At 38.2% G+C, this 11,360-nt stretch overlaps 1 protein-coding gene across 1 annotated transcript; it reads right to left on the bottom strand.

Moving 5' to 3' along the window:
- Window positions 1-7,857: 7,857 nt before the first annotated feature.
- Window positions 7,858-10,535, bottom strand: LOC131796279 (uncharacterized). Its single transcript, XM_059113869.2, has 3 exons — window positions 10,434-10,535; window positions 9,540-9,809; window positions 7,858-8,616 (listed from the first exon to the last, which is right to left on the bottom strand). Exons 1-3 carry the CDS (start codon window positions 10,510-10,512, stop codon window positions 7,928-7,930), a joined length of 1,038 nt encoding a protein of 345 aa, XP_058969852.2. The 5' UTR covers window positions 10,513-10,535; the 3' UTR covers window positions 7,858-7,927.
- Window positions 10,536-11,360: the final 825 nt, after the last annotated feature.

Raw genomic sequence — 11,360 nt, 5'->3', positions numbered from 1 at the left:
ATAAACTGACATGAATTAAGAACTTTTCAGTAAACTGTACAAGGATAGAAAAGACAAAACACCAAACGGATGTTGTCTTCATTTTTTCCGCTCTCACTGGCTATTCCTAAGTTAATAAACTTGAATAAAGTGAGTTACTCAGAGTATATTGATTGGTACCCTTCAAACCCATTATGTGTTTCTGTTTACGCCCGATCGGCTAGAGTTGGTCTCGTACACTGTATTACAGAACAGGATACTCTTCAAACCCATCAGGTATTTGTGTTCACGCCTGATTGGCTAGAACAGGTCATATAATAATCTTCAAATCCATTAGGTATTAAAACCCTTGTAATTGGACAGGCCAAATGGGACAGTTACACCGCCCATAAAAATATTGACATAAAAAACTTTGTCTAAGCATTTATCAATGAGAAGTTTATGTGCTCTTAATTTAATTTTTGCACTCCCGAGTTTCTCGTATATTTCTGACTCTGTTAACTGATAATCGGATTTCCTTTCGTACACTTCAGGAAAGGTTTCCCTATCAAACCATTTAAAAATAGATTCGCCTTGCTGACTTCTCGGAATAATCTCAGTTATCGCTCTTTATTAAAAAGGCTTACACAACGTGGTAAGCCCGACTCGACCCAGGAGTTTCTGTCAACGAAATGGCGGCGGATTTGAATAAGGTAAACAAAGTTGTCCCTGATGTCGTTGTTGCTATCTTGGAAGAAATATCAGCCGCAGAAGTCAAAAAGCTTCTTGTACAAACTGAAAATGGCCCCTTTTTTGACGTTGGAAGCATAATGGGATTTTAATTCAGCAAGAGAAAGTTTCAATTTGACATGAGGCATAGGAGAATTGTCCGAATCGGGTGAGTTGCTCTTTATATTTGGTTGTGTTGTATGTAATTGCAGGAGCAAAATTTACCTTGGTTGTTGTCATGGGAAGGTCAGAAAAGGCCAGTATTTTATAAATGAAAGAGTTGCATTCTACAGAATAGCTCTCTTACAGCCTGGGAGTTATCTGAATTTTCCCTCCAGCCCTACTCGTGTTTTTGTGAGCAATGAATAATAAACTTTTCAAAGTACATCTATTTTAGTTACATGGTTACTCTAAATGCGTGCTAATTGAAACTTCTGTAAATTTACCGACGTTTTAAAATTCTATGTAATAAAAATGTATGTAAGCCACAGGTTCATGAAAAAAGTTTTAGAGCTTAGTCATGCTCATTGTCCTTGCTCATCCTTCTAAGAGGTATTTATTAAGTGCATACATTTTAAATGTCGTAATAACGCTGATATTTTCTAGTGAAGGAATTCTCACTTTAATTGGTACTTAGACACATTAATTTCCTATAGAGAACTTGAAGGGGCGCAGCAGTTATTTCATTTGAATTATAGATGCAGAATGGCTTTTCTATGCAGTTACACTGTGAATAAATTTATATAAAAAGCCTCTGCAGCTCCGGCAGCTGCAGTGTTAAAAAAGGACTAAAGTTGTATTATAAAATTGAAAATTTACCTTCTGTCCTTTATTGTCAGATTTTCTTTTTATTCAATGGGGTTTTTTAATACCCCATCCACTCCCTTTTAATGTCACTGTTACCTGATAATTTTGTGGTTTTATTGAAAGAAACACATGGAAATAGTACAATCTGAATAGATGGTCCTCTATACACTTATGGGAAATTCACTTAAAAACATGTGGACTTTTTTACCCATCACAGATAACATCCCAAGTTCTTTCGAGTTAATGCAAAATTGGAGATGATCACATTTAAGACACACACTCTAAAAAAAAGAATTTATTAATTTATATATACTTTTTTTTGCAAGTCTTAATCAGTCTTATGCAACAAAAGAGGATTTGATTTCTTCTCTAGAACCACATTTGGTCTGTTTTATGATGTTTGCCAATCCATATGAATTCCATGTACAGTCAAAACCCTGATCAAAACTTGACCATAGCAAAATGGTACCCCAATCACAATTAATTCAGCTCTTCATTCACAGGTCATATTTAGATAAAAGAAATTCATTGTTAAGGACACGAAAAAGATCTTATCATCTTTAATCACAAATGAGAAAAAAATTAACTCAAACAATTTACTGGGGAAAAAAAAACAAACAAAAAACATCCAATTAGGCTTCATGTAAAGAGTAAATGGGAACCTCTGAATACTTAAAACACCAAACTGAGATGTGATCTTATCTTTACTGTCTTGTAGAATAATGTTCCCATCCTGAAAATCTACCAAACAGTATTCTCACATTTAGCAAGTGCGTAAACTGCTGTTATTTAATTGATCACTGCAGGGGTAATTGCAAAGCAAAACAAAACTTTGGTACCCCAGGTAGTCAACTTTTTTGTCGTCATTTCTTTATCCAACACTGTATGCATATTGAAGTGTCAGGGGCTGTGTGGAAAAACTGCTGAAAATGTGAAGTATAAAAACCTTAATATACAATTCAAAAGGGATTTTGTTGACAGTTAGATACAAAAGGATGCATGGTGGGAAGAAGCAACTTACATTAATCACTTGAACTTGGATCAAAAACATCCACTAAATGTTAATTAAAGGTTCAGTGTAGGAAATAGAAATTAAAAGAACTAATTTCATGTCTTTACATGTAAGTTATCATACTAATAGTGCTGTAATTGACATTAATTTTGAAGAAGAATTTGTAGGATTTACTGAAGGTTACCCAGTGCCCATAATTCAGGTACATTAACTCACTTGGTACTTTTAATATGGGATGCTTGATCATTGGGATGCTTGATCATCCTGTCCTCATAGTGTGATTACCTGATCAACCACATTAGCCACAATGTGAGTACATGCTCACCCACGTCCCTTTATTTGGTTACATGATCCATATGTTAACATAATTTGGATACATATTCACCTTAAACCATGATTTGTGTCCATGCCCAACTGCTGGGTACAGTGCATGATAGTCTTGTAGCCTTGACCCATTAACTCCCAGATGTGATATGCATGTTACTTCCCGTTGTAATATCCATACATTATCCAGCAAACATGTTAAGAGAAATTACTCAAACAAATCACAGGAAACCTGATTTTGCCAGCATTGAAGTAGGAGTTCGTGACGATAGCGATACGGATCGAGTTAACGCCTTGGCTTAAACAATCCACCAAGCTAGGAAAATTTAGGGTACTAAAAGAATCGCACTCTCAGTCCGTATTCTGATTCTTACACGGAACTTTAAGTGCTTTTGCTTTCAAAACGAGGAAGGCAATCTTTTAGCTCTATAACTTGAATCGAATTATGATGTAGAGACTCAACTACATTCTTTAGGTAAAGTTCTAACAACGTAAATGATTATGTCCTGGTTAAACTGAGGATGAATGATCCTCGCTACTGGTCTGATCTGCTACCGAGTGGTTATCCATAGTGCCACAAGCTTATGACCTTGAAGCGTCTAAATTCCCCTATATTGCCGAACACAAGCTGGGGTTTATTAAACGACCGATCAGAAGCAAGGGTTCAAGTTTTGCCCAAATGTGGAATTAGAGGTTCTAGAAGTGTTTCATTTCATAAAAACTCACAGCTGATTACAAAGAAGCTCAAAAAGAGCTCTAAAAGCTCAAAAAGCTATAATCTTTACATTTGGATGCACTGGATAAGTTATGGTAATTGATTTCCCTTAAGGGAATCTGTGATAGCATTTTCTGAAAAAATTTTGAGTTTAACTCCGCAATTAAATGCAGCGACCGGTGATAGCGCGGCGGATGCGAATAAATCAACAGAATTGTTTTGACGGTGTTAAATCCCTGATGGAAGGGACTTCTACAAGTAAACTTAACTACAGTGAAAATAAGCTTCTGAGTTTTTATCGAGATGAAAGGACATTTCAACAGTTCAATCATTGTGCTTTCAAGACAGCAAGAAGGTGAAAAACCTAGCATGCAGAAACAAGGCGCGCTTACCAGGTAATCGTGTTCTTCCAGAAAACTATGCGTAGTAGATTCAGTGCGCTTGAATCGTTGTTTACTAGAACTCACGGCCAGAAAATTCCGTAGATTTGTGTTAAATTTCGTAAATTATGAAATTGTACGGTTTAAAATTTAAACATTCAGTTCAAAAATACTTTTGGGAAATAACACTTAAAAATAATATTAACCGTTCGAAAAACGAAGCGAAAAACTATTACATACAATTTTTTTGTATTTACGCGCCGCGTATGGTAGATTCACCCTGCTTGAATTGTTGCTCACTGGAATCTATGACCAGAAAATTACCGGGGTTTTAAGGCCTATAAATATTTAGGGCGTCTCACGAAATTGAATTATTTTTTCTCTACAACGCAAGCAGTTGAAACTGAATTTCCCCGTGAGGTAGATTCATCCAGGTGAGGTAGTTCGCATCCATTTATAAATAAAAGTTTGGTGGGTTCTCTGTACTATGGTCGAGTTTCCGGTTTGAAGACTGCAATTTCATAATGTATTCCAGTGCTTTCATTAAGATTTGAAGTAGGTGGTTACCTCGGAACAGCACCCACCGGAGAGCAATACGAGAAGCCCACAACAATTTCCCTCTAGAGAGGTTTACAAATTGTGATCATTGTAAAGGCTGTTTTACCTTTTTCGAAGAAAATAATACGTAAGCCACAGAGAAATTGTCATTGTGTTGTCATTGAAACACATGAGGCCATGACAGAGTTTATTTTCCGTTAAATTCGGCATTCAAAACTTTAAGTAATAGAAATTCACTAGCAAGAATTACAGTGTTAAGACAGACAACGAATATGTCATGTTACATGTAGTTTGTGAAACTTCTACAGAAAGATTTGATGAAAAGGGTCACGTAAAATCCTGCTAACTTTTAACGTAGACAGTTAGTAAAATGAAACATATTTGCATTTAACTCTGCATGCAAAAATATTTCTGCTCTAGAGTAACTCTGTGTGTAAATAAAGGCCCCAGAAAACAGTTTTAGTGGACTTCTTTTGAAAAACTGGGCAATAAACCATTTCTAGCTTAAATCCTTTTCGGTTTACAGAAGATGCTATTAACCAAGTGTCAACTTTACTTTGTAATACTCGACGTCACCCATCAGTTATAATCACCAGTTCTCTTGAGTTCTGTGTACTGATCAGTCATACTCGAAGTCCGAATCTCCACTGTCTGAATCACTGTCCTCGGGAAGTTTCAAGACTCTAACTGCCGCAGCTACTTACAAGTCCACGTTATGAAGTTCCTTGGTTTCATCTTGGGTTGTATCGGCAGTATCGTTCTCCCCAATATCAGCTTGGACAGCAAAATCCACCCTCTTGACGGCAATCCCTTCCTTCCCTCTGACAATCTTCCTACGTGGTTGAGCTAACCATTCCTTGACAGTTTCTGCAATGAGGTTGTCACACTGACTGCATGCAGTTCAGGCCCATTGATACTCACGTGCATTAGGGAAGCGAGCATGTCGTTGTTTAGGGTACTTCTCAATCGTGATTTCAACCCCTTGACCGCGGACGCCCCTCTTTCAGGCCATGATTTCTGCTATTTCAAGAAGACGGGGGAAAAGGGCTGATAAGGGTGCTGTATTGATAACAAATGCTAAAGTAGCCATTTAGTTGGGGTGGAGCAAGTTCTTCCTTTGCTACCCAGTAGAGACTGAGGAAGGCATTGTAATAAACAGCTTCTCTGACTTTTTCCCTGTAGTTGACCTGATGCTGAATCACCGATACTCTGCTCAGAAGCTCAGCCTCCACGGCTGCTAAACGCTGTTGGTGGTTTGCATGTCCTTCTTATATCTTATGGAGGGCCTGTGTTGAATTTCTTACTTTTGTTTTGTGGATTGATAGTGTCATGTTTTCGGCATATAATGCAGAACATTCCTTTCCGTCTTGAAAGAGGAGCCAGTGATAGCTGGTTTTTTCACAGTAGGAAAGGGTTGTATCCAAGATCCACTGATGTTAAAAACGATCTCTCCCTTTCATTCGCTGTTGATCTTCTTTACTCACGGTAACGCATTTGCCTGCTTGGCAGCTGTAAAAGCTGTAGACTTTAGCATTAGTAGGGAAGGATTTAATTAAAAACTTTTTAATCTCATCTGCCGGAACTGGATTTGCTTTGGTTGGTCCTCTATTACCTGCATCAGCTGCCGTCTCATTCACACCCCAAAGCCGTTTTATTACCTGGCCCACGTAACGAAGACTTTGTAGCTGTACTTCCAGTCTCCGTAGTGAGTTCGCACATGGTTTGTTCGTCAGTTGAATTTCAGGATTTGTTGTAGAATTTGATCATTAAATCAATATATTCTCCAAAAGAAACAAACAGTATTTCCTGTACCTGTTTTGGTTGTTACTTGAGTCTTCTTAGAGCTTCCAATGGCTTCGATGCCGCTAATTGCATTTCCAGTATCTAGCACAACACGATGACAAAACGATGAAAAATTGGAATTATAAACATTTTGATGAAATTCTTTGAATTCATGAAAGATATTTCATATTCATACCTGTTTCCTGTACCACACGAAATTTCTTGACAATGCCGCACTCAAAAAGCCCGGTTTGGCGCACACGCTTCCCCGAAAAGTTCTCCGCCATGTCTACGAGCTTGATGAAGTTAAGTTAAGCAAAAGCAAGCGACACAAAGAGAAGTACATGGCTTGGGTTACATCCAACTGCAAAAAGCCCGTTAGCAAATGAATGAATCAAACAGACAGATAACCGAAATTGTAACATTTTTCTTGCTATCCCAACGAAAAAAAAAACCATCCAAATAAGGTGAATGGTCCAATAATACATTAATTACTATTTTCTGTTTTCTTTTTTAGTTTGAATTCGACTTGAACGCTGTGAAATATACCCGACAATTCACAACAGAATACCCGCCGGACCTCCGGCGGGTGCTGGGTCTTATTGAAAGCACTGCCTTTTAAACATTGGTCGGAAAAGTTGTTCGACAGACTTTGTTTCTACCGTTTTAAATGTGTTTCTAAGAAGTGACCGAGCCAACATGGCTTGTGATATTTTTGTTTTGCACCCCATCATTAATTTTTCTTCTGTAATTGTTTATCAATTTATAATTCTCTATCGATCAGTTTGGCTTTGATTACTTGAATATATTACCTGTGAGCACTCTCTACCCATTGTTCAATTTCATGTTTTCCGTATGTTTTCATCTGAAAATTTACATTGTCTCAAAACAAAAGAAAGATAGACAAGGGGACCGAATGTTAGTCAATATAGCTAATTGTCTTTCTTATCATAGTACTGAAGGTTCATCTTAAAAAAAACTTAGAATGTAACGCCTTGTAACACTGCAAAAAATATAGTTCATTGCTCAAAACTTATGCATGGATGAAATCAAAATATGATTTAAGCTTGAACGTTGTTGCATTATTTCGAGCTTCCCACAGATTCTCTTTTTTTTTTTTTTGTAGGCAGTAAAACTGCACAGAAAACCGACGTTTAAGAAAAAAAAAGGAAGGGCTCTGGTCGAAAGTGAAAAGAGAGTACTTTCCATTGAGAAATTGTGGACGAGTGTTAAAGTTGACAAGCAAACAATATTTTAGCGATATCCACACCCAAATATGATACGCAGACCTTTCTTTGGTTGTCATGCGTTGTTTCTCTTTTTCCGTCATAGCTGGGGTAAAGATAAGTGGATTTAGAAGGATCGAACAAGACTGGTCCTGACTATTGTGGATTGGAATGGGTCAGCAAGGATTGGAGTGAGTAGGAATTGATAGGATTTGATTAGAGCGGATTGGCAAGGATAAGAGTGGACTGAGGTGAGTCGGGATTCGGTGACTGGGGCAGCTGTTTTAGAATTCACCATTAATAACTGTCTGTACATAAAAAAGCAGTTTGGTTCCAAAGTTTTTTTTAATGATATCTCGTTATCATTTCAACGTCTTGTTACCATGGAAACACGTGTATGCCAAAGAGAAGGACAATTCTTCACGTCTCTCGTTATTCAGGGTTTTTGACTTATCTTCTTGACTCTGAACAGTCTGTTCTCATCGATACTCTCTTCGTAGTGTAGATAGTTCTCAGGTCGTCGACATTCCTCTTCCCCCGGGAACAAATTTACTTCGGCATCGTGTGGTGTCACTAGGAGCTCCTCTAGTTCGGGTACGCTCATTTCTGTTTGATGAACATTCGACCTTTTGTCTTGATTGTTGCTCATCACTGCAAAGGATTCTGCTCTTTTCTCCTCACCTGGTACCTGCCATATACAGCAAACAGCTGTCCAAATAGAACGAGGAGTTACAAGTCTTATTGTACCGTCCACAAACATATCCGTCAGAAAGGGCTTAGGAATTTGATTTGTGGAATCCTGAACAGCCTTCCCCTCTCTAATGAGTAAGCCATTTTCTGATCTGCCGGTCAAAAGGTAGAGGGTTCCATCTCTCTGGCCACAATTTTCCTTAGCATAGTCTTCAACTTTTTTCTCAAACTTCGTCAAATAGCAGTTCGACGCTGCAAACTGAGGTACTGCATTGGTAAAAGTATAGGTGGCGATCATGAATTTTGTGTCAAAGGAATTTATCGCTGAGGGATTCAAATGGCCTTTGGTCAATTGCTGGTTTGGACGTTGTCCTCCTAGACGTCGTCCGTTTTCTTCGATTGCTTCTCTGTAAGCGGTTTTGAGTTCAGGAACGCCTGTGAACACAGATGATATTGAACTATAAACAAAAAGATCCTGATAATGCAGTTTTAAAAAGACTGGTGACCAGTCTTTTAAAACTGTATCCCCACTCTTGTATAACCGTGGGATTATGTAGTCAATTTTGGTGTTCCGTTAGGCAAGAAATATCCTAGAGATCACCCACTGGTTTGCCCCACAGACCAGAAATAGGTGAGGTAGGCGCTCGGTGATGGACAGTTCTCATTTTCGCGCTGCATAGCATTTTCGTTATATCATTAGCGCTTGATTGCTTGGCTTTTCTTGCTGGAAAGGCACAGGATGTTTATGTGCTCTGCAAAGCGTGTTAGCTTAAAATGGTGGGGAAAGGAGTTACTGCGTGATACGGGATAAGTGTTTTTAAATATCAAGGCCAGTTAAAATACGAAATTGAAATCCCGTGAACTGTGAATTTTTTGCTTTTCGGAACTGGAACCCCTAAAGTTCTTATCCTATATTTCGTGATGCGTTATTTCCACTTTCAGGTTTTTCTGCTTTGTCGGTTGACAATTGCTTCTAATGCTAGAGAGCTAAAGCTATCCCATATGTGACGAACTATATTGTTTGTTATTTGTTGAAAAAAAAAAAGCTAGAAATAGGGCATTAGTCTACAAAATACATTCTCACATCTACGCTCACGATAAGGTCCCCGTGCGACAACGTGCAGTTTGATCTTGATTAATCTGTGAAATTCCGAGGACATATGTGAGTTGGTTCAATAATAACGTACTGCTGTTCAATATTCAATATCAAGTCGATGTTCAATGACTATCTGCAACCTGGGGGTTTCTCCTATTCATTCCACCCACCCTTTCTTCCTTCTTAAGGTCCCTTGCCTGAACAGGTTTTACTATGTGGACTAAATCATTCAGCTATTAATGTTTAATGACTCTTTCCAGACCTGGGGATTCTCTCCACTGTGTTCCACCCGGCCTTCTTTCATTACCAATGCCCGTTGACTGAGCAGGCGTAACTTTGTAAGCTGAATAAAACGGGGTATTGGTGGTTGAGTCAAAGAGAGAAACAAAATAAGGTGGAGTGCCTGGAGGATCATAAGGCAGCGTCTGCTGAATCTCGATCCCTTGAGAAGTACCAGGTAGCCCTGTTGGAGGACTACCACCAGCAAAAAATGGCCGTTGAACACTTTTCTTTTGAGGGGAAGTCGCAGATCCTTAAAAAAGTAGATATTGGAAGAATCAGACGAGGGAAAAAAGTCTTAAATAATATGAAAAAAATCGTATTTATTTAAGAAGCTGATGTAAGATTGATTTCAGTTAATATGACGAGTTAATGAAAATACTTTTATAAATGTGTTTCAGTGGAGTAAACGGCTGAACTTGCTAGGTAATCAAGTTTCTGAACTCAATTTAACACTGCAGAGCAAAACATGTTAAGTCGGGTTTAACTGAATGAAAATCAGAAACAGGGAACTGAGAAACTGAATTCAAACATCGGTTTGAAGCAGACCAACATCGCTTTTAAGCATGCAGTTTTATGAAGAAAAAAAATTTAGACCATATTAACAAAAGAGCTTTAAAACCTGTTTAGGCTCTGATTTGAAAGGGGGCATTAGTTTGATAAGGGTTTGCCCCCAAGAATACAAATCTGAGGATTGGTTTCTTGACTTCTTGACGTAGCGTATTTTATTGTGTTTAAAAATTCAAGGTAGATGCATGTATAGATAAAAAGGAAAGAAAAGAGTAGTTCTTATGATTTATAGGTAAGAATAAGTGCAACTATGCTGTCGAAATTTGATAATAACCCTAACGCATTCCTTGCATTACTCGACACTTACCAGATATACTTTTCGAAAATACAGTCTTAGACAGTACAAGGACAGAAAAAACAAAACACCAAACGGATGTTGTCTTCATTTTGTCTGGTCTCTCTGGCTATTTCTGAGCTAATAAACATAAATAAAGTGAATTACACAGAGTATAATGATTTGTGCTCTTCAAACCCATCAGGTATATCTGTTCACGTCTGATTGGCTGAAACAGGTCACGTTAGTTGTAGTACAGAGCATAGTACTATTCAACCACCATCAGGTGTTTCTGTTCACGCCCGATCGGCGAGAATCGGTCACGTACACTTTATTGCAAAGCATACTACTCTTCAAACCTATCAAGTATTTGTGTTTACGCCTGATTGACTAGAACAAGTCACGTTCATTGTAGTGCAGGGCATAGTACTCTTCAAACCCATGAGGTATTTCTGTTCACGCCCGATCGGCTACAATTTGTCACGTACACTGTATTACAGAGCATGACACTTTTCAAACCGATCAGGTATTTGATTGGCTATAGCAGGTCACGTTCATTGCAGTACAGAGTATTATACTGTCTAAATCTATCAGGTATTAAAATACTTTTAATACCTGATGGTGTTATAATTTAAAGCTTTGCCTAAACAGTTATCAATAAGAAGTTTATGTACTATATATTAAAGTTCACACGGCAACCAGGTGGACAATCAGACATGGTTTGATGCTACTCTGGCTTACAGATTTAATGAATGTAACCAAAGAAGTTACAATTTATAGACCCAACGTTTCGACACTCCTGTCTAGTGCCTTCATCAGGGGTGATCTAAACGCTGCAACAAGAGGTCCTTTTAAATGATCACTAATTAGCGGCCTTTTTTCTGACGAGGTGTAAATAGGCGTCAGGAAGCAAACCGCCATCGTCACGATTTAAAGGAGCGTGGGCGGAGTTAATATGCC

This window comes from Pocillopora verrucosa, chromosome 4 (genome assembly GCF_036669915.1).
Source record: "Pocillopora verrucosa isolate sample1 chromosome 4, ASM3666991v2, whole genome shotgun sequence".
Lineage (NCBI taxonomy): Eukaryota > Metazoa > Cnidaria > Anthozoa > Scleractinia > Pocilloporidae > Pocillopora > Pocillopora verrucosa.
The sequence above is the reverse complement of the archived record's forward strand: the minus strand, read 5'-3'. Positions and strand labels throughout refer to the sequence as shown.

Coding starts and splice junctions, on each gene's coding strand:
- LOC131796279 (XM_059113869.2), bottom strand. CDS start 10,512: ATGAAGACAACATCCGTTTGGTGTTTTGTTTTTTCTGTCCTTGTACTG. Junction 9,810..10,433: donor ATTTTCGAAAAGTATATCTG/GTAAGTGTCGAG, acceptor TACTTTTTTAAG/GATCTGCGACTTCCCCTCAA. Junction 8,617..9,539: donor ACAGTGGAGAGAATCCCCAG/GTCTGGAAAGAG, acceptor CTGTGTTCACAG/GCGTTCCTGAACTCAAAACC.